Source organism: Sphaeramia orbicularis, chromosome 14, assembly GCF_902148855.1.
Source record: "Sphaeramia orbicularis chromosome 14, fSphaOr1.1, whole genome shotgun sequence".
NCBI classification, from domain to species: Eukaryota; Metazoa; Chordata; class Actinopteri; order Kurtiformes; family Apogonidae; genus Sphaeramia; species Sphaeramia orbicularis.
The window spans coordinates 24,592,432-24,617,237 of NC_043970.1; the positions used below are offsets into that span (position 1 = coordinate 24,592,432).

The 24,806-nt window shown below is 36.6% G+C and overlaps 1 protein-coding gene across 5 annotated transcripts in view; it reads right to left on the bottom strand.

Annotated features, from left to right (window-relative positions):
- Positions 1–20,604, bottom strand: part of LOC115432816 (seizure protein 6-like) — a 103,127-nt gene extending 82,523 nt beyond the window's left edge. For all 5 annotated transcript variants that reach the window (XR_003937257.1, XR_003937255.1, XR_003937256.1 and 2 more), the window contains exon 1: positions 20,204–20,604. Coding sequence is in view for 2 of the 5 variants with exons in the window: in XM_030153824.1 (XP_030009684.1) it covers positions 20,204–20,288 (85 nt within the window). In the remaining 3 variants the exon portion in view is untranslated. The remainder of the gene's footprint in view (positions 1–20,203) is intronic.
- Between the last annotated feature and the right edge of the window lie 4,202 nt (positions 20,605–24,806).

Genomic DNA, 24,806 nt, shown 5'->3' on the forward strand with positions numbered 1-24,806 from the left:
TTATCTTTCCTCTGGCTTAATTATTCATTAAGCAAACATAATTAATTTAAGAAGCGTCTCTCATAGGAAGTGTTTCAAATAAAGGCCAGAAGGACAGCTTTCTCCTTAACCCTTAACTGAACACAGAACAAATCCAAGAACCTGAATACAATATAATCTCAGCAACAATGCCAAGAGTTAAAACTTTGACGTTACTGCAAAATGACACACAACAGCACACATACTACAAATACAGTCCATTTTAGGATCTTAAACTATATTTTGAAAAATAATTATTTGATTTTCTGTGACGCTATTCTGCTCTTAGAATAGCCATAGTTTCAATTGTTTTCAACATCAGATCTTCTTAATTTGTGCGTTACCTCAGGGTTGTCTCTATCATTAGCTGTAGGCACGGCATCCAAGAGTCTTTGCACAGCACTCAGACTGAATAAACAGAAAAAGAGCTCTCCTGATGTGATTTCTTTAGCAGTTGGAGAGGAAATATGTCATTTTAGGCCAAATAAAGTGTTTTGTTTTGTTTTGTTTTGTTTTCGTATAAACAGTTGAGATTGCTTATTATTCACTAGAATCACGAGTTAACTTTATTTGCAGATGTGCTTGTGTTTCTTTGAGCTATTCTCAAAACAACAATAGAAATGTAATAATGTTATTCATAAAAGACATATTGGAGCATATTGTCACCTAAACCCTAAAAAACCTGGTTAAATTCTTATTCTTTAAATATGTTTTAAATAGACTATGTTTTTTTTATTTTATGTATACACATTTTTTCCTCATATTTGCACACATAACAGTTGCATATTTATATTTATATCACTGTGTGCCTTTCCACTTAAACATGTGCTACATCGACTGAAAAACGTTGCACATTCTCAACAGCATTACACACAAAACTCTCCAAAGAATTAGAAAGCAGTTGCGACATTTCCCAGCCCTTACTTGCACAGATCATTTAACAGGTCCCATTTTGTCTCACTGTGCCTGACGGAGCTTGTGTGACCGAAGCAATCTGAGACCCTGACAGAAGGATTTTCCTCTGCAACTCTTCATAGCCAGTCCGGCTTCATCCTTACACGCTCACCAGAAAAACCATTTTAATTAGACATACTGAGTACACAGACACACAAACTTTGCCCTCTCTTTCCTCCCCTATGTCCTCTTCCTTTCTACCAATTTTCCCTGACTTTAACAGAAGCATCTTAAGAGAAAAAAAGGGCACTCTTTGATGTGATTTTGAGCTTTCAGATCATGGGGTGGTTTGCCTTTAAGCCCACCAAATCCACAGACTCCATGAGACAAAGAGAAACATACAGAAGTGCTTTTTGAGATCCATTTGTGTAATGGCAGAGCTGTATGTTATTTGTGAGCTTTTCTGTTGTACCATTTTATGCCACTCCACTCTGTTATTACAGGCCTATAATGCAGGCTTATATTATTATTATTATTATTATTATTATTATTATTATTATTATTATTATTATTATTATTATTATTATTATTATTTCTATTCCATATGTTGGCACTTTCCACCAAAGTTTTTTTTTTTTTTTATGGGATTGTTCCTCCCTATCGCCTCACTCATATTACCATGGAAACAACACGATTTTTCCCAGAAGATCTATTAAAACACATCTATTCTGAGGAGCCACTCATGAGTCAATGAAAAGGGTGAATATATCACCTCTGTGTTTCTTCCATCCACCTGTGTCTTGGTCAATACATTTTCTTTGAAAGGTTCCACAAGTGTTCAAGCAAGGATGACTCTTTTTTTGTAGTCTTGAGATTGTATTTAACCCTCAAAGACCTAAACAGCTGCCAACAACCAAAATCCCCTGTAGACCTAAATGATTTTTAACTTATGAATGGGGATTCCTGTAAATATGTTAAAATATTTCTGGTAAAATACAGTTTTTCGGTGTTTCAGTAGCATCATATTTGGACTCCAACGTTGATTCACCAGTAAAAGTCATGTGATTTGACTAATGGCAGTGGTTGGAGACTTGTGTTAACCCATAAAGACCCAAACAGCCACTGGTGTTAAAAACCATCTACTGATCTAAACAGTTTAATACCAGTTTATCCATTAATCCTATCAATGCATGTAAATAATTGGTGTAAAATACAGTTTGTCATCTTTTCGTGGTCATCAGATATGACCTGTTTGGACGTTCAGAGGCTGTGTAGTTACCATGGAAACACTGTCATCTTCTACAACATAGATTCACCAGTAAAACCCATGGAGTTGGATCAATGAAAATGGATGGAAACACTTGTTTTTATGTTCAATTATTGATATCTTTGCTAAAAAAAAAAAAAAGAAAAAAAGAAAAAGGTCAGTCTTTCCTCAGTTTTCTCTGTTTCTGATATAATAACCTTCAACTTTCATCTGAGCTTTTATGAACATCTACATGATCAGTGAATTAAATACAGCAAACTACATGATTTTCACTGAAAAAACACAAAATACAGAGGATTACATTATAATAAAAGGTGATAAAGCATATAAGAAAAGTTAAATAGAGAGAAAAAAAATCATTTGGGAACTGCCACAAAAGTAGCCCTGAGTCTTTATGGGTTAATATTAAGTTAATGATATATTTAACGGAAAAAAGTCACATTTTTCTTTCTATTTTGCTTGTTTGACAGCTTTGGCTTGTCAGTTTTTGTCATTCAGTGTTAATAATTCTATACATTCCACATTGTTTAGTTAATTATCATTTCTAATCTCACCAGATACTCAAAGCAAACAACACCTGAAAATATTACCTGACTATTTGACTTTGAAATTGCTTCTCATTGTGACAGTTTCTCATTTTTTTCTAGTTTTCCCAAGTGCCTGTCATCTCATCCTACTCTGTTAAACACTCACCACACTGGCCACTTCACAGATGACTCTACCTGTTTAACGAATTATATTTTTTCCCCTTAATTCTATACGTTTACATTTGTAAGAGAGCACATCACAAACTAACAGGTGAGTTAAATGGTGAGATTATCATGCCTTTTTTTCTTTTGTAAGATGAGTATTTTTACTGTTTGCAGTCTTAAGTGTTTTCAGTGAAGGAGAACAAAAAGAAAGAAAAAAAGAAATCAGAAGTTTAAAAAAAAAGAATATTCTTCCTTTATACACTACTTTATAGTCTTGAGTCACCTTGAGGAAAAATACCAAACATCAAATTGTGACGAAAAGAACCAGTTCTCTGAAATACAGCTGAAATATGTTGACAAAACACATAGAAGCAAAACTATTATATCTTTCACCCTTAAAAAACACACACAGCAAAATCTTGCTGTCCTCAATTTTCCCTCCATTTTAGCTTGGTTGACACTTTAGGTAATATTCACATCAAAATGCATGAATGAAATGAACATATCTGCTTTTTAATGTCGTTGTACAAATATAATACAATTATTGTAATTTAAAATGAAAATTGTTAACATTTGCGAAGCATCAGAATCTGTTTGCCTTCATACTTGTTCTCATATTTGCTTTTATAATGACGTTGGAAGGACCGGATTGTGCTTTGAAATTAAATGTGAGCTCACAAATCCAATTGGCTTATACAGTGGTAAATCCCATTGACTAGGGAAAACAAAAAAAAACAAAAAAACAAAAAAAAGGCTACACCCAACATTTTTCTCTCATTGGTATTGTAATTTACATGTTGTGGGTACTAAATATGAAAATTGAAAGGACTTTATCTGAGTTTAAGAGAAGGAAAGTGTCAGCAGAGTGACTATAGAGGGCAAACTGCAGGGGAAAAAATCTGTCAGCTGAGGCTTAATCCGTTTTTCTTGGCAATTGGAGCTGTGTAGAAATCACATACTGGTTTGTCCCCCTATAAAAGCCACAGGGAGGCCTATATGCCATAATAAACATGCAAAGCCATAACACTTAAGTAGAACTGGATAGACGTACAACACAAGAATGACAGATTCAATCATAAGCTACTGCAGCCAAGAGTGAAACTGAAATAAATGAGTTGAAATGGTGCCATTCATTTGAGTTTTAAATGTATCTACCTCTCTGTTTTCTCTCTCCTTTCTTTATCCTGTTTTCTTTGCATCGTGGTAATTGTGTCTAACACTAGCAAAAATCAAAGTCTTACCAAGTGTATTTTTTTCATTTCTAGTCAAAATATCTCATCACACTTAAAATAAGACATAATCACCCAGAGCAGTGGTGTCTAATCCTGGTCCTGGAGGGCCAGTATCCTGCATGTTTTGGATATTTCCCTCTTCCAGTACACATGACGGTCGTGATCAGGCTTCTACAGAGTTTGATGATAGGCTTATCATTTGAATCAGGTGTGTTGGAAGAGGGATACATCTAAAACATGCAGGATACCAGCCCTCGAAGACCAGGATTGGACATCCCTAAATCCTAAAGAGTAACTTTTCAGTGAGATATAAAGAACTTATTTTCAGACAATAGATCTTGAAAATCTTATTTCAAGAAATCTTACCAAGATAATTTTCACTTGTTCCATTAGCAGATTTTTTTTGCCTAATTCAAGACTTTTTGCTGAATTCAAGCAAAAAAATCTGCCAATGGAATAAGGTATAAAGTTCCAGTGTCTGCTTAAGGTTAGGTCTGGGTGTTAAATGGTTGAGGTTAGGGTTAGGGTATGGTTGGGGTTAGTTTTCATTGGTACATGGCCCTTGTGTGCACTGTGTGAAGGTTTGTTGCTAAGCTAATGCTAACGCAAATAGTTGACTGCAACTTTGTGAACTACCAGAGCAAGTAAGTGACTGTGTGATTACAGTGTTGAATTGTTCAACTGCCTGGCATTTAATATTACTTTGATGAATATTAACTAGAGGAAGTTTTAAAATTATTTTATTTTGAGAGGAGAAGAAGTGGAGCTTCCTGTGGAGCTCCACTATCATGACATCCCACATTCAAACCAGTGGTGTAGTCCAGGGTATACGGCATATATCTACTTATTTTTCAGTCAGCATTGCGTATACCTACTTCTAAATCCCCGATGTGCACCTGTCCCACCCTACTCTGCCTCTAATTGGCTAGTACTCGCTGCCTTCACTGATTAGATTTGTTAACTTTAGGCATGAGGACTGATGAGCCAATCAGAGGCAGAGTAGGACGGGTCATTCCAAGAAAAATATTGCTAACTAGCGCTGGCCAGTGCCACCCCAGTTGATTGATGGGTCCCTGCTCGTCTCGTGCAAAGATGCGCAATTATTGGAAATGAGAACAAGAAAGGCAGAATAAACATCTTTCAAGTGAGTGACATATAGAGAGAGAACCTACTTTCATGGAATACATAATTCTGAAGTAAGGTTTAAGGTGGTTTCCAAATGAGTCACTGTTAAACTACTGTCCATACGACTGCGCAAGTAGAGGAGAGATGTTGTCGCCAATAGTTAAACTGTGTGAGTAGGCTAACGTTATGAAAGGCTAACGTTATCCTATGTTTGCCTCATGTGGAATACATTTACATTCATACAGCTGCTTGTGTGACCAGTGATACCTACAAACTGCTCCTGATCAAGTCATGACAATTTTATAATAATGAACAAATACTACTGAAGGATTTTGGGGTAAACTAAATAGAGTAGTATGACATGTCACTGTCTCTAAAACAGGACGTTTTTTTCTGGACTACTTCAAAAAAAAAAAGATAGATAGATAGATAGATAGATAGATAGATAGATAGATAGATAGATAGATAGATAGATAGATAGATAGATAGATAGATAGATAGATAGATAGATAGATAGATAGATAGATAGATAGATAGATAGATAGATAGACTGATTGATTGACTGATTGATTGATTCCTGAGGGAAATTCAAGGCAGAAATTGAGAGTATGTCCACTTCTGCAGAGACCACTACACCACTGATTTAAATGATTAAATATGGTTCCCATGTCTGCTTAAGGTTAGAGTCCACCACAGTGCACACAAATGATCCTTCTTCACACAACTGTTCACACAACTTAATTCAAGATTTTTTTTGCTTAATTCAAGCAAAAAAAAATCTGCAAATGGAAGAAGTGAAAATGATCTTGGTAAGATTTCTTGAAATAAGGTTTTCAAGATCTATTGTCTATAAATACAGGGTGGGGAAGCAAAATTTACAATATTTTGAGCCAGGGATTGAAAGACAGTGTATGACCAATTAGTTTATTGAAAGTCATGAGAATTTATTTGCCACAAGAAAATGTACATAATAGAAAATGTTTTTATTCTATGTGTCCTCCTTCTTTCTCAATAACTGCCTTCACACGCTTCCTGAAACTTGTGCAAGTGTTCCTCAAATATTCGGGTGACAACTTCTCCCATTCTTTAATAGTATCTTCCAGACTTTCTCGTAATAGTTTTGCTCATAGTCATTCTCTTCTTTACATTATAAACAGTCTTTATGGACACTCCAACTATTGTTGAAATCTCCTTTGGTGTGACGAGTGCATTCAGCAAATCACACACTCTTTGACGTTTGCTTTCCTGATTACTCATATGGGCAAAAGTTTCTGAAAAGGTATGGATAATAGTGTTAGGTATGATTATGACATCAATATATGTTTGGTTTCAAAACAATTGACGTAGTGCCTGCTGAGAAAAAACAACTAAATGTTCATTGTAAATTTTGTTTCCCCACCCTGTAAGTTTGTTATATCTCACTGAAAACTTACTCTTTAGGTGATTATGTCTTATTTTAAGTGTGATGAGACATTGTTAATGTGTTCTTTTATTGGAAGCTCCAGGGATGAGTCTGGATTCAGATCGGTCTCAAAGTTGACAACATTTTTTCAGATCACAAATAAGATGGACACTCAGCGCTGAGGACCGAAAAATAATCAGCCCCGAACATTAGGTGAATTGGACTTTTTTTTCCCTATGGGTGGGCTCATCTGTACAAATGGATTGGTCTTTAACTTAGTGTTGTCTAAATAGGTGAAGCAGATGTGGGGCCTAAACTCTAAGTAAACTTATGCCAACAATAAGTTTACTTCTTATCACCTATGTTTGACAACACTGTGTGTGTGAATATGTGTGTGTTCAGACGTGTATCTCGAGCAGGGGTGTCAAACTCATTTTAGTTCAGGGGCCACATTCAGCCAAATTTGATCTCCAGCGGGCCAGACCAATAAAATAATAGCATAATAGCCTATAAATAATGACAACTCCAAATTTTTTACTGCAAAAAATAACATTAAATGATGAAACTATTTCTATCCAAAACAAAATAGATGTGAATAACTGAAAAAAAAAAAGAAATTTCTGAAGAAAAATAAGTACAATTTGATCAATATTATGCCTCAACTTTTGATTTCTACATGTGCATTACAGATCAGATCTACAAAGACACTAAACAGGCAGAATATTGTTAAAATTACACTTATTTTTGTTTAGACATTTCAGGTTGTTCATATTCATTCAGGTTATTGATATTTTATTATTAAAGGATATCAGAATTTAATGTTCTTTGCAATAAATCAAAGAGAAAAAATTGGTGTTGCCATTATTTAGAGGCAAAATATCATGATTTTTCTCACATTAAACCAAGAAGAACATTTGGACTCATTATTTCTAGGTTATTATGCTGTTATTTTTGAGTTTAATGCCCTGGACTGTCAATATCTTCAGGGTAAATTTTGCATTTTGCACTTTGTAAATTCATCCCGCGGGTCAGATTGGAACCTTTGGCGGGCCAGATTTGGCCCCCGGGCCGCATGTTTGACACCTGTGATCTAGAGGAAGAACAGAACATACTTAACTCTTGTGCAGACAGATTGTAACATCTCTGTCTTTTTGTTCTGCTGTTTCTCTTTCTTTCTCTTTTTTCCCCTCACTCTCAGCCACACCTCCTCATTGCTCTTTCTGTCACACCTCCTCATCAGTTCATTCCCCTCACCTGTGAGCACACCTGGGCTCATTAGGTAGAGGGTTTATATTCACCTCTCCCTCCTTTGTTCTTTGCCAGATTGTCTTCTACCTGTGAGAAACTTTCCAGCATTACACCTACCTGATTCTTCGTGTCTGATCTCGTTTGTCCCTGACCCGCTCTGCTACCTGTCGTCTGATCCCTGCCTGTCTCGTCAGCCTGGTTCTGCCTTTTCGTCCGTTTCCCTGGTGCTCGACCTGCCCTTTGTCCCTGACCACGTCTCTCTGCCTGCCGTCTGGTTTCGACCTGTTTCTGCCTCGGACCCTGTCTTCTGTCTCAGCCCCTCTGGACTCTACGGACTCCCCGGTTACTGGACTATCTGCCTGTCCCCGACGCCCCCCTTTGCCTTACCCCTGTCGGATTACTGAGACTGAGTTTGTAACTGTGTCTAAAACTGTAACTGTTATATTGAACTCCTGTTGCTTCAACAAAGCCTCAGTAAAGGTTTTCAAACTCATACCTTTGTGTCGGTCTGCTTCTGGGTTCCGGTTGTATTTGTTACACAGATGTTTCCTATCTTAACAAGCTTAACCTACTGACAAAATATTCAAACTAAAACAGAGTACTACATAAATCCTGGTCACAAAGAACTCACTATTAACATTATTTAAATACAACAGATTAAACAAAAGAATCCTATACTGAAACAATAACTACGTAATAATAAAAAGAATTCATCCAAAAACTTCAATATCTAAATATCAAAATTATATTTCAATATTTTGACAAGAAATGAGAAAAATACACTTGGTAAGATTTCGATTTTTGCAGTGAATAAACGTCAAAGATGAAAACACAGGAAATAACAAAGACAAGTCCAGTCCGGCTTGTGGGATGGTTTTCCAGTCTACACTCTGACTTACACTACTCTCACCATGTTTGTGGGAAGCTGCCTCCTCCCTCCTGTCTCTGCTTTACCTTTCATCACTAGCTCAAATGTGCATCCACACACAGAGCCAGGACTCCTGGAGCAGGGCCAGGGAGCGTCCCTACAGCCTCTCAGCAGAAACAGCTTTGTCAAACTCAGTTAGCTGCCTCTGAGGGGAAACACCTCTTTCCACAGTAATACTCCAACTATTCACATCATGCCCCAGCCTCTGCTTCAGCCGCCTCATCAATCCACACAGCAACAAAGGTAAACAGCCTCACACCTTCCAAGCAGAGGCCGGCGCTGCTTTGTTGACACAGTGTATGTGCAAACTGGCTGCACATGGGGTAAGCGACTCACAGGACAGACTGAGCTTCATTTACAGAAGGTAATTGCACTGGAGCCAAGTGGTGCACTTTTGTGATGAGATTCTTTCCAGCTTTGCTAAAACCTTGACTAGATGTGTTTACTCACTAGATGAAGCTGCTTTGACAGGGACATATAATAAGTTCAGCTACACACAAACATGTCACCTTCAAGCAGCTATGGTCAGTGACATGCTATTTACCGAGTGTTGTCTCTATTATATACAGCACAGCAGAAAACAACATGCCCAGTAGAGATACATTATTGAAAAAGTTTTGCATCCTTTCTTTGCCTAAAAACAGCCATGCTAACACGCTTCATTGTCCAAATGTTGTATATTTCTTCCATGAGATAAAAAAAGAGATTTCCTATAACAACAATAGAGGCATAGTTTGACCAGATATGGGACCCCTTGTTAAAATTTCTTCTATGAGGTGTCTGATGTGAGTGACTGACCTTGCTGTTTTCTGCATTACATACACTTTTCTTTATTTCATTTGATATACGATTACTAATTTGTAGCATATTAACCCTTTCATGCATAGTGGTCACTACAGTGGACAGCTGTTCAAAGGTGTTTTCTTGCATATTCATAGAATTTGTTGTTTTACTTCCATATCTGCCAACACAGTGGACACTTATGCATCATCCCGTACACTGCAATTCATACCATTACTGTAACTTTGCTGTTCTAGATAAACCTGATCTGCAGTAACATGTTGGAGTGTAAAAAAAAAAACTAAAAAAAAACAAAAAACCCTGCTAATTGTTATTAGACTGTAATTAACAGGGGTTATTTTTTGTTGCTTTTTTAAAGAAAAAGTTGTTTTTGTTTTTTTTTTTGCATATTATCTCCATGAAGTGAGTAATAACTAGTATAAGAGTATGTTAAAATGTGAGAAAACATCGGATTAGCAGCATTAAACATGTTTTTATTTCATAGTTTTCGCACAGTATATCAGTAAATACTGTTTTTTTGCTTCAAAAATTAAACGCATGGTGTCCAGGTGAGTGGACATTTTTGTAACTCCATGAAAAATAGGTTAATAAAAAAAATTCAATCTCATTTTTTTGTTTTGTTTTGTTTTTTGGGGGGGGGGTCATGCCCTAAGAGGAAAAAAAATTACTCGGGGGGGGGGGGGGGGGGGGGTCTTGATTAAGGTTCTCATAATTCATACATGAAAGGGTTAATTTATTATTGTCAGTAAATTTATTGATGTCTGTGGGAGGGGGGGCTGTTTTATGTTTATGTTGTTATTTTTTGTAAAAATTCATATTTTTAAAAAAAAAAAGAGATTTCCCACTACTTTCAGTTCCAAATTCTTAGTTATTTCTGCACCAACCTTGTCAAATTGTTACAGGGTTTTACCTTTTGCTGAATCAAAGCCATGAAAACACAAGACATAGTACATACAGCTGTGTTATATTCTACTCCACTCTTTGTGAAATTTTCAACCAGAGCAAATATTACATTGTCTACGCTGTCTTGAACTGATTTCAGAGTAGAAAACGTCAAAACAACAAATTACAAAAACATAGTTAACTGTCACCGCAACACAAGACATCGGATATTGGAATGGAAAATCTATTCTGTGTCTCAACAACTGTCTTGACTTGATGAAAATTCCTGATGAAAAATACAGGCAAAAACATAGGGAAAAAAAAAAAAACATTTCATGCAAAATATAGCAGTGCACATGAAGAAACCCCCAGGAGCATGAGAGTGGTTAGCGCAGCAGCAACACGGACATTTGCTCTGAAAAATGCCTCCAGATGATTCCTTCATGGAATATTTTCTCTCTTTCTCCCGAAGCTTCTTGCTGATAAACATCTGTTTTTTGTTCCAGCAGAACAGGCTCCACTGAAAGGAACCAGAGATGTGCTTATGATGCTACTCATGTTAGGAATGAAAAAAATACAGGGGGCCAGCACAATGCGAATGTGCTAAAAAGGATAAATCTCAGGTATTTTCTTTGGTTCTGTTCAGATTGCCCCTTAAAACCTGTAATGATAACAATATAGAGACTATTGAGGGCTGAAATATGGTGTTTCTTCGGGGGATGGAAATTGTGCTATTGAAGTGCTGCCTATTATTCCAAACATAACGACAGGCAGAAATTAAGGGATTCTTTGAAATGGGTATATTTGTAGGCAGCACAGCGTAGCACAGTGGTTAGCAGTGTCACCTTCCAGCAAGTAGAATCCAGGTACATTTTTCAGTGCAACTCTTTCTTTGCTTTGTGCTGGAATAAATGAGGATAGAATATGCTCCTGTTACAAAACTTACCAGCTGTATTTCCATATGAGCTTGCCATGCATATCAGCAGGACTAAATTGGCTTATTTACTCATTACTTCACATTTATATATAGCACTGACCTCTGAAATAACAAAAACTAATATGTGTGAATGTGCACGTATTCATTTCTGACAGTCATTCCTCACTTGTCCTGCTGACGTCCTCCTGTGCTCCCATTCCTCACAGCTCATTATTGCTCATATGTGTCTGCTGCCTACTGTCTTTTGTCAGATTTCCATTTTTTTTTTCCTTTTTTTTGTCTGATCTTTGACAGCTTACTTGCCTACCTGCCTGTTTGCTTTCTGTTCTGTGTTGTCTGCCTGTGAACTTTCTTTTTATTTCCCTTTTCTTTTTTGCAGTTCAGTCTATAAGTTCTTTATAAATTCCCCTGTACAGTGTTTGTCACACAGTTCATCAACAGCATTTCAGCATCATATATATCTATGGATTATTCTAGCTGCAATTATTATGGATTCATGCAAACTAGACATGTACCCGACAAAAAAACAAATGTCAGAAACCATGAGAAAATGTTAGGTAAATTGCATCACTGTTTATTACACCACTGCTTATTAACAATAAAAATCTATGTAATTGTAATCAATTAAAGTCCTTTTCAAATATACAGCCTTATACATTAATGTACTGTATATATGTATCCTGCCGACCACATTATTGACACGTGACTGTTTTTATAGAGTGAAATGTCGTAATATATTATATATGACCATCTAAAATATTAGGCATAGTTCTTCCCAGTCTCTTCTTGAGTATATTAGTTTGCCATGCACACACTGTGTAAAAGCCCTTGCCCAGTCCTTCATCCCCTACTGTCAGAATTCTTTTCCTCTGTTTGCCGTTATAATTCAGAAGTAATCCGGTGAAGTCAAGTACAGACAGCCAGGCTTCACAGGCTGAATGCATGCACCTCCCCCAAGCTGCTAAGCAATGTTTAAAAACTGATCTCTGGGTAAACAAGCACTCAAATAAGGTAAGCATTGCTACAATCATTGCACATTCTTACTCCCATAGACCACAGGAACAAAGAATAAAATAGCTAGAGGCTGGTGCGTTGATTTTTGGGCGAATATGAAGTTAAACAATTAACTAAATTTAAAAAAAATATTGAATACATTTGATGAAAAGTAGTGATTAAAGACAGAGGGTGCAGTGATCACTGTTAGGTGTGGAGCACAAAGTGAGGGTGGTGTGATTTTTGAGTTGCAATCTATTCAGATCATTTTAATTATTCACGCTGAACGCGTGAATGAATGCGTGGGCACACTGGCTGAAACAAAAACAACAAGAAAGCAACGAGAAGTAGTGGCTTAACAACAGACAACATATGCTCACACACAGAAACACACTCTCACATGTACATATTGGGTGTTCATCCATTTATGATCTTTGCATTGACACATTTATTTCCTGACGACTGAACGCTCAAATCTAAACGAAACAAACACTCAAAAAAACATGCAGATATCTATTTCCAGATTATTTTGGTTTGCATTTACATGAAACTAATTATGATTTTTTTAGACTTAGCCTTACAGTGCAATGAGGCTCCTAAATAATTATACAAACATCAAACTACACCCAGTGATATTTTGACATCTACCAAATGATACTGGGTGTATTTAACTCTTTACTCTGGAACAGATGTCTGAATTAAACCAATTTTGAAAACAATTTAGAATTTTCACACAGGGGCAAAAATATAACATCATTTTCTGCTCTTAAAATGTAGCTCTTAGCACTTATGATTATCTTAATTACATCTACTTTGAATATCTCTGTTTTCCTTTCTATTCTGGAGATTTATGTCTCTAAGGAAAAAACACATGGACATGATTCAGGATTAAAGAAGACTTATTATTTTGCGTCGTTGTTTTAAAAACTGATAACATCATAAAACAGTAAAAGCTACTGAACATTCCTTTGCAATCTCTTTGACACACGCTCTTAAAAGAATATACCATGCACACACAGAGTAGCTTTTACCATTAACAGCTATAGCCCAGCAATCAATGACGTGGTTGAGCAGAGCTCCAGCTGTTCACGGCTTACTAATCCATTCTTAAGGGCGAGTATTCTTTTTCAAGGTGGCTCGCTGCTCTGACAGATGAAAATGGCCACAATGAGCCGGCTTTCCATCACCGGGAGAGAAGCAGCGACAGAAGGCTACCCAATAACTGACAGACAATTGCCTGACCACCCAGCAGTCGCTTCAGACTGACAATGTTCGATGTTTTGAAGATGGCGGTCAATTTTAGAACCTCTAAATTATACACAAGGTCCTCTGGGATCTCACTTCAATACATCTCACTGTGGAGAAGAGGCTCGCGGTCACGTCACGTCCCTCTTCTCTGTGTCTGTGTTGGCTGAACTCAAGATGTTGGCTATACAGACTGTTTAGAAAGGCACGTGTGACTGCAGTAATGCTTTATTTTAGCCACTGACACCAACTTCAATTCAACAGGATGTTATTTTTATATTTTTATTGCAAGAACTCTGGGGGATATTCAGATAAGCAGTAGCTGTATTTAAAATGATGTCACTAGAAACAATATCCGAGTAAATGTGAAGCCCTGTGGAAAATAAAGTAGAAACTACACTTATAGATGTAGCCACTTTTCCCCGTGCCACTTTCTTTGCTTGTGTTTGTCTTTGACTATTTTCAATTACTCGTAGAGCTACTATCCCCTTCCTTGATCTATCCACAACATTGTTATCTTTCTTTGCTACTTATAATATGTTTACTCATCCTGATGAATTCAATTACATCTTTTCAGAGGAAATTACTGTGGGGGTGGCTCAGCCTGCCAGAGGTCAGCACTAACTGTGAATACTAAAACTACTCCCCCAAACACATTACACAGCCTATTACCTACTGCTTTTCACACAGCACTCTCCGACCCTACATAAGCCTTTCCACTGCCACAGATGAAATGCTTTCTAGATGGGATCTGGCGTGGAGAAGAGGGGAAGAGAGCTGAAGCTGTCCCCAGACCTAATCGTTTCAGAGAGTCATCCCCTCTGCAGCTGCAAAACACGCCAGTCCTGATTAGGGAGGTGTGTACACAGCGAGGCAGAGTGTGAGAGGTGCGGAAAGGAGGATTGGCCTGGAGGAGGCTAGCTGGGCTTTTTTAGTGGAAGACTGGTGGGATCGATAAGGCACAAGGCCAAAGGCAAAGCAGAGAGAAAGTAAGCCAGTAGCGCGCTGCCTTGACAAAGTGGTAGCTTCATTTAGGGTTTTGCTAGAGGAACGCTCATCACTTTGAATATATTAAATGGGTAACCTTCTCCACCTCGAAATTGCCCAGGCACGTTTTCTAAGTCCATTGCCCTCCCTGCAGGAAGTCCAACCCCTATCTTGTGCTTTGAGACTGAAATTTCATGATGAGGTGTGACTAGATTGACTGTTTTAGATCCAGAGGAAATTTCTCTCCTATGCTGAGGATCACTGTTGACAATTTCATTGTAAAGCTGTTACTTTAAATCCATGAAGAGATGATTGTGTTAAGGAAACCTCTCACATAATTATCTAAGTGTAAGAACCCATTTCAGGTCTATCCAAACTGTCAACATGATTAAACAAACAGGGCAGGAGGACTGTTAGATTAAAAAAGAAAAAACTTGTCTCTTCTTTCTGTGTTCTGTGTTGTGTCTGATATTTTGCTCCATAGTTTCAAAGAAAACATATATTTCCTAGGAGCGGTTATGCAAAAAAAAAACCCATCTAAAATCTAAAACAGACACACAATTATCTGGAAGACTTTCACAAAAATCAAGTTAAAAGTTGTGTATGTTAAAGAAGAGAGAGCATGCTATGTGCTTGTAAAGGTTGTTTTTATTGTTTTACTCCTTAGGCTTAAGAAATACACAAATAAGAAAATTAATCTATGTTGACAAGAAGAAAGCGCATTTGTCTGCAGTCATGGAGAATATTAAATCAATCAAAATGAGTCAATTTGTTGGTTCATGTTGAAACAGACCTAAAAAATATTCTTCAGAGCAAAAAATTACAAGCCCACTCATCTTTGCCTTAATTAAGATAAAGCAAAATGTAAAAGAAAAACAAGTGAGGTGGAAAATGTAACTTATGTGTTCTAAAACTCTTAAAACATCCTGAACGTTCTGCTTTATAATGTCGATATCACATGAGCCCATGAAAGAAGAAAAGAATATGGAGAAAAATATTGAAAGTCATTTAATAATCTCCAGTTAGCTGATGTACATCCTTATACAAGAACACCATGTTTCATTTTCTATAGGGAAAAACCAGCTGCAGGGGAACTATTCCAAACAAAACAGTGATAAAAATCATTCAGAATATGCGTTTCCTTTTGGAGAATAAACCTCCACAATATTGAGGAAGGAATATATGAGGCAATGACTCAAATTAGGATGCATAGAATATTCTCATGGAGAGAGAGGCATTTGCACATGAAGAGTTGAAAATGAGTCGCATTCAGCCAAGCTGTGAGCTCCACCTAGGAGGCAGTGAAAGAGACCGAGACAGGCACAGAGAGGGGCTGAGGCAGGCAGGCGCCAAGCCTTGAAGAGGGGCATTCTGGCATAATGACTCTCATTTACCATTGACAGGCCTTGGGAAAGTTAAACTAATTATGACAGCACACAGATGCTGAATAGCCCTTGATGAAGTTAATCACTGGCAATCCAACAAACAGGTGTCGAATGATTTCTATTACCTCCCTTGGAATTATAGGATGTTCAGATTTTTTCCTGCAATGCAGCTCAAATCATCAATCTACCCTTAGGTAAAATTATGGCGTCTTATTCCCATGATGTTGGTAAATTTAATGACTGTTAGTTGCACCGTGGTAAACAGGAACCTACTGTTGTTACCTTTGATGGTACGGAAACAAAGAGGGGATTCATTCTACTGCGAGGAACAAGCACAAACAAGATGCTTGTTTAATGGAATGCGTTTCTTTCTGCTGTAGTGGTAACAGGTGTCAACACAAAAGTTTCTTGTTGTTAACATAGAGAGGAAGTCCAACAGACAAGTTCAATTCATGCTTCAAATAGAAACACTTTAGAATAAGATACTTCAAATAAACCGGCCGCTATAGATGTACTAAATGTACTGAAGAAACGCACAAATACATCCTCAGCTAGCATGAGCTATGAGAAAAAATAACTTTACAATAACAAAGACTATAAAAACATTCATAAGCCAATCATAACTCTCTATTATGAAGCCTGTAATGTCATGTTAGGGAACGCTTTGTTAACTAGGAGATCATAATTCATTTGATGAGCTTTAAGATGCATTAAACATCCCTTTCTCTAACTCCCAGATCATTAAAGATCATTGTCAATGGGATAAGATAATGTGTAAGCATAAAGATAATAGGCTCAGCTGAATGTCATTAAAATGTGTAAAACCTGAAGTGGCACACAAAGGCCAACAAAAACTCCCCCGTTCTGAATGGATGCATGATTAGCTAATAAATATCAGTCAGGACTTTAGTGGGCATAATTATTTAAACACTTTGAATGCAGTTCTTATCTTGCTGCTTTGTTGACAGTGAATTAGTATTTATGTTAATAGTCTTTTTTTTTTAGTGTAAGTATGTGTAGTGTTACATGTTTATTTCATTTAGTTGCATGTGCAGCCTAAAATATTATATTAACATACATACCTTACATATATTATTGTAAAATTATGCCTTTTACAGCAGAGAATTGCACTGGAATTGTGCCATAAAAGTCATGTCGGGTAACATCATATTATATTTAGTATATATTTGATTTATTCATACATATTCTTGCCCATAAGTTGCCATTATCAGTTGATCTTCATATTAAGTTATGTCCATTTGTCCTTTTTTGATTTCTATTGTGATGATTAAAAGCCTGTTATGTTCACTTGCATATTTAATGTACATATTCAGATTCATAAAAATAAGTAAAAGGAAACAAATACCTTAATAAAAGTCCTGTTGAAGATAGAAGGTAATAAATGTATTTTCAAGTGCCAACAACAATTCTATTCACAATCTTTGATCAGTGATAGATTATTTCTTAGATATCTTTATGATATTTTTTTTCTTTTTATCCTTGTCACTATTTCAGTCCCAGATAACCTTTAAAGTGATGCTAAAAAAAATATCCAAGACATATTTTGCAAAAACACAATGAAGGTCTTCAAATCACCTGTCTGCAACCTTTTATCCCTTGCAAGCATCCGTTAGATCGTACAAGTTAGTGTCATGTGTAACAGCTTGCAAATAAGGAAAAAACTGTCAAAACAGAGTGTCATGTTATTGCACTGTATGTACTCTGTTCAAGTCAAACCTTATTACAGACACAAACTCTGCCTCAAAAAGTAAAATAAATAAAAGACATTAATGAGGATGAGTGGAAATGTTAAATCTATCTCTACGCCAGTGACTCATACATTACAAGGTAATGTTTTAAATATATACAGAATTTCAAGATAATTAGTCAGTATATATGTAAAAATGATTCAAAATTCTATATTTATTGGAAGTTTAAGCTCCTTGAATCTTAACAGTGACTAAATCTTTAATAAAGAGACAGTGAAATTAAATTAAAAGAAGTGCAACCTAGTAAAAATGTGCAAGGATATTTAATTGTAAGGACTTTTACCGTAGTCCATAAAGCAATTATTAGGCTGACTGTACTTGAAGCGTTACAAAAAGATGAAGTAAATTCGTTTGGAGAAGTAATGTGCATTAGATCACATACATAAGAGTTTACAGAAATGAGTCCTCAAAACATGTTTTGCAAAAATGTAAATATCTGTTGCAGACCAATTCAACTTCACAGCTGAGAACCCACAAGCGGGAGGCTAACACCTCTTATAAACCAAATCCTCACATATCCTCGCTCTTGCCTACACACTTAAAACTTCAGACAATGGTAAAACGTCAAACTCTTGGCAATTAAAAATTGAAATGGCCTTCTTCTGAGAGTGATTTGACCATTTGCTGGCTAAGCAACAGCAGAGAATTCATTAATGGAAGCTATTAAATTTTATTTTCCCCTAAAAATAGTTCACTGTGCATTTTTCCTCTCCCTAGAGTTTTGAGCAGTGAGCGTGTAATGCAGGTGTTTTCTTAGGATAAGTGCAATTGTGAGTGAAAACACTAAAAGATTTACACATCCTCTGCCACTCAGCACTTCTATACAAAGGTCTAACTGCTGAGTATGTTTTTACTTGAATGGGTTAATTAAACATTTAACCAATATAAGATGTATTTCAACAGTAGTGAGATGTACGGCAAAAAAAAATGGATTTGTACTTTGCTATGTAAGGATCAGAAATTCTGCTGTTGAGCGGCAGCACCTTTTCCCCTACTCGATATTCTATCTGCTGAATTGTTGATAGACTAAAACACTGTTTCAGGCACTGTTCCAGAATTGCACCTCGGTTTTGGATGGGCTGAGATGTAATGACTGAAATAGCCAAAGCAATATGAATTCATTTTCACAGTTCTCACATTGTTCAGTAATCACTTGTTCCTCATAAATTTGCTCACTTTCAATATGACACGGACCACTTTCATAAAACATTTCACCATAAAGAGATACGGAAAAGAAATGAAGTTTCTGGCACTTTCTGTACCTGAAGGATTGTAATGCAAAATATATTATTTGTTTGAAGTAAATTGGTAATATGATTTGTATAGACAGAGAAAAACTGTCTCCAGCAAAAGTGATTTTTGAAGATTTTGAGGAGTTTTTCCTCACCAGATGTGCACATAACCCTCATTATTATTTATGTTTTGCCTAAGTAGTTTGTCTTTATGCCAGATTTGTTTACAAAGACAACAAATATCACCACAGAGAGGGTGATGGTAAAACTGTGTGGACATGTTAACACAGATAGTCAAACTAGAAGCGTATTTATAATGATGAAGAGGGGGCAGATACACAATAGAGAAATAATTAGGCCAAGGCCAGTGTGCATGAATCCATCGTTGCTTCCCACAGGCACTCAACTGTGTCAAACAGCTTGGTCAATAATCTTCAGCAATTCCTAAGGATTAGAGTCTTATTACTGAGCACCGTCTGTCACACAGACCTCAGTGCCCAAAACATGTCTCTTTCTGTTTACTGCAGATATAAAAGATAAATAAAAGCAAAGCGTCTTCTGTAATAGTCAGCCACGATGAGTAGCATTTAGACCAGCATTAAATAAAAGCTTGATTCTCCTTTAGTCTATTTGTTATCCAGTGTGTGTGTGTGTGTGTGCGTGTGTGTGTGTGTGTGTGTGTGTGTGTGTGTGTGTGTGTGTGTGTGTGTGGTGTGTGTGTGTGTGTGTGTGTGTGTGTGTGTGCGTGCGTGTGTGTGTGGCTACAGGGACCTAAAGAAGATTTGTAAGTTGTGATCAGCAGTCAATCATTATGTAACTTGCTGCCAAAATAACAGTTACAGCAAAATATGAGTTGCTTACTCTATTCACTTCTATTTGCATTAAAAAATGAGATGGAAACAATAATAATTAAGTCTATATTTAAGTATACTTGAATATTGAAGCTCATTTAAGCAACAGTAATGGGGTTTGTTTTTGTATACTAACTGTAAAGATTGAAACTAAAAGAAAATATAAATCATTTTGTAAGCACACATACACACTTGTGGAGTCGTGTGCCAGGGTCCATTGCCGGGTACTCAGCTCAAGCATCGCCTTATGCAGTTTGACAGAAAGAAGTACACGGAACAATCCCCACAAAGTCCGGACAAGACCCAAGTTCTTACCTTGACCGTGTATTTTGCCCACAGCTGCAGCAAGCACCAAAACCGTGATGAGGGTCTTAAATTGACAGTGTTGTCTCACACACATGTCTACTAAAGTCGAGGTCGCTCTTCGCGGAGCTGCAGAACACGTCCGTATGTGTTTAAAAAAAAAGAAAGAAAGAAAGAAAAAAAAAAGAAAGAAAAAAATAAGAAGAATACTTCCAGGGCAAAAACAAAGCAGACGCGCTTTAAACGTCTCCGAAATAGAAGCGAAGACGTACGTGTAGCTGTTGCACTGCCTTAATAAGCGGCGGAATGAAGACAGCCGAGAATAATGAAGTGAAACGCGGAGGTCCCTGTTTAATTTGGACGCTCTGTAAGCGGATTCCTGGCGGTGTGAGCTGTCGGCACATGGAGAGAAAGGCAGCCGAGGCTTCAGCACCACGGACAGCTCCTAGCGTCCGCTCATGGAACAGCCTCCTCAAAGTTAGTTGGACCAGTTTATTCACTGCCTGGATGATCCTCTCACACACATTTGCATCGTGTATACCTTCTCATTACACTAACTTCAGCTCAGTATGATTCACACACACTTCATCATGTATATACAGTCGCAGAAAAAATTATTAGATCATCAAAAGTCATCAAAAACAATGGTTATGTAAGTACTAACTCCTGTGTGTATCATGTGACTAAAACAGACAGAAAAGAAAATATGGAATGCATAAAAACACTGTTAATGCCATAGCTGTTGATGTAAGAACTTAAGTGATTTTGGTTATTGCCAAGAAAACATGGAAAATGACTAGATATCAGCTCTGATGAGCTATTTTTGTTGTTATCATTATATTTGTCCAAACAAATGTACCTCTAGTTAAGTGGTTTCCAACCTTTTTTGGCTCGTGACCCCATTTTAACATCACAAATTTCTGGCGACCCCAGACTTTCAATACAGAGACATTTTTTTGCAAAAATTAATTTGTTTTTGATCATGTAATAGTTTGCTATACTATGTTACAAATAAACATTAATTTTAGACAACATTTAGTTTATATAACATATATTATTGTGGACGGAGGCAGTAAAGCCAGGTGCAGATTACTGCACAAAGTGAGAATTGGATTTTCCTTGGTCAGGATATGTACAGTCAGTCCAGCTTGGATTTACAAGGTTAACAATTAATACTGAACAAACAATAACTCAAACTATGAATTATGAAAGAGCTGCAGCATCTGAAACCGACCACAATGAACATTTGAAAGATAAACAGTACCACAGTGCTTCAGTTTCAGCTTCACAGTTTGTCATGTCTTTTATGGATTGGGATTGTCTCTGTCAACTCACCATATATTTTTCATTCGTAAGTTTTTATTTTTATCAATTACTAGAAAAGTCAGGTGACCCCATTTGAATTCCAGGCAACCCCACATGGGGTCCCGACCCCAAGGTTGAAAAACACTGTTTAGTTGTACCAGGCATTAAAATGAACAATAAATTGAAGAAAACAAGGGTGGTCTAATAATTTTTTCCACAACTATTTTCTTCTGGTTATTGTCCTGGTATTTTCCATCTGCTCCCACACATGAAAATACCATTTATTTAAAGTCTAATTGATAATGAACAGCATAAATGCGTAATACAGACTATATACTGTATGTATACAGTGCTACCCATAAAGATGGTATGAAATTTGTTTACCTCCTGTCATGAAATGTGATTTCTTATTGGCAGATAAAGTGTAACTGGTACATAACATTTTGCAAAACCTTCAAAATCCCCATTGCTAAATTACTGTCACTCTATATATGTCCTGTATCATGTATCTATAGTTTTGATTACCAGTTGGAGTCAAACTAAAAGCTCTTTTAATGAATGAATATAATGTTACTGACTGCCCTTTACCGATCTGCACATTTTTCCAGGTTACACATCATCTAAGCTTAGTTGCATTGTCTCTTTATTGAATAGTTTTGTCACTCTTAGGATTTAAGGAACTTAATCTTTCAGTAAAGATCCATTTTTAATACCATTTATGAATAAATATAACAAAGAATGGTATTGAAACTCTCATGAATATATAGTTACAGCATTACCCTGCAATGCATGAGTCTTTAGTGTAGATGTATATTCTTAGGTAGGTAACATTTTCAGTCATCCTGATATTTTAATAAATATTTCATTTATTTTTGTTTTCAAGGGAGTGTTGTGTTTTTCATGAGGTTTAACTTGAACAGAGTACATTCCAATAACACAACACTCAGTTTTGACATGTTTTTCTTATTTGCAAGCTGTTACCAAATGCATTAACTCTTAACATCTAATGGCTGCTTATAACACATGAAAGGCTGCAAACAGATGTGCAAGTTTCTGTTGGCTCTATTTAACCAAATGTTGTCTGTACTATGTATCTACGCTTGTCATTATAGATTACATTTGAACTAAATACTCTTTTAAGGAGTGGATATAATGTCTACACATTTTTACCAGGCTACACTTGGCTGTCAAAATTGACATGTTAAAGTGGATTAATCCATCATCATGATTAATGTGATTAATCTGATTAACCCATCAATCAATCCATTAACCCATCTGCAGTGCAGAATGACTCTGAACATCTCTGGCAGTTTGTCCAAGTAGAGTTACCGTCATGCATGAACAAATGGGCAGTCTATCCAGCAGTGACAGGCAGCAGAATCAACCCATAAAGATGGAAGACATTAAACAGCACATTGGCCCTCTGGATGGAAATATGAGGACAAAAAACAGCCAAGACTGAACAGTTGTTTCAAGTTGTTTTGTTGAAATTTTTGAAGGTGTTTAATAAACACAGTAAGTGCGTGTATATTCTTTTCTTTCTTGAGTCTGTTTGCTCATGAAAAATGAAATAAGGATCAAAAATGAATGATATTTAATCGTGATTAATTGAAATTAATCCACAGCAACCCTGCAATTTATTTATTTATTTATTTATTTATTTATTTAGTTAAACCTAGGTTTCACAAAATTTTATGTAAATATTTTTGTACAGAGACTTGATGTGATTAATGTTCACTGAGGCATGGAAGTCTTCATTTTGCACCACAACAAAACCTAGAGCTCATTTCAACTCAGGTTTGGGCAAAGAAAAGATGCTTGATAACATCTGGCACAGAAAACAATGTGTTGCCACTAACAGTCGCTTGATGTCTTATCAGTGGCCAGTTTGGTAGAAAAAGCTTTAATGTTGACACAACAGAATGGTTAGCAGGCACCATCTGACAGTGAAAGAGGCTTTCACCATCTGATGTGATGCAGACAGGTCTGTGTCACTGCCAGGTGGATCTGAGGTTAGGATTTGTTCCACATTTGACTGGTTAAAGAGTATTAGGACAAAGGATAAAATAGCTGCAGCCAGCCTTTTTATGAACTTTACTGTAGGGTAAAATGTGGACCTTAACTTTTTTAAATAATTTATTTTTTTACATATATCAGTGATTAAGATTTATGCTCTGGTGCCATTGCATATATCATCATTTCAATGACACACTGGCACATTAGTATTTTCATCTTTTTTCATGTACCGCTCTCAACAGGAGCTGGGAGAGCAGCTAAGTAGCATTAGTTGAGAACATTCTATGCGTGCTAAACCGAGGGGGTGAGATCATTCTCAGGTACTAAACTGGTCATGGCACATTCTGACTCTCTTTGGGCTTCATTTAATGCCTCAGGTTCATATCTGTTTGTCGGAATTCAGTGTTTCACCAGTGCCTGAGGGAATGTTTGAATTTAATAAATAAAGCAGGGTTTTCTAAATTGGTGACCAAGAGAAGCACATAACCAGTAAAATATTGGGTCATGCTTGCAGCATGAGTGAAAAGCATGAACAAATTCTTCAGAGGATAAAGGTTCAATCTCTGTCAAAGTTACCAAACTAAAGCTGAGAGAGCAGGATGATGAACTCTTACAAGCTCCAAAGGCTGTTGTTGTAGCAGAGTTTGGCCTCTGACCTCTGTGTGCGGCTTGAGCAAGTGAAAATACAGTTCCCTCTCAAAGATCAATAAGTCATTACATCATTGTTCCAGCAGCGTTCAATCAGGATAGGTAGGGTGTCATTGACCAGTGTGAATGACACCGGCAATAAATTATTGATTCAATGTCATTCATTATCCATTTAGTGCATTAAATAAGTATCAGATAGAAGTGGCTGTTATTTGGTTATCTAGGTCATATTATCCTCTTATCCTATTAAGGTTGCTATTATTGCATGCTTTACCTACATTCTGTTCAGCCAGTAAGTAACCTATATTAGGGAATGAATCATAATGAATGTCAAGCAGAAATGGGTGAAGTTAACAAAAAAAGCTGTTTGCATTATGACGTTCTAATTGTTGTTGTATAAATTCTGTCACTTTGTACACAATACAACAGCTTGACATGTATTCACAGGCAGGAAGGAGCAAAACAATATCAAAACAAAAGCAATTAGGAGACGAGAATAGAGATAGGTTGGAAACCAGGGGGAACAAATAAAAGCAGTGGATGAGAACCTGAGTCAGGCTCTATTAAAGACAATAAAATCACATGTGTAAGCAGACGCTATTTGGAACGGGACTATTTATTCTAAAAATAAAACCTGTACACTGGA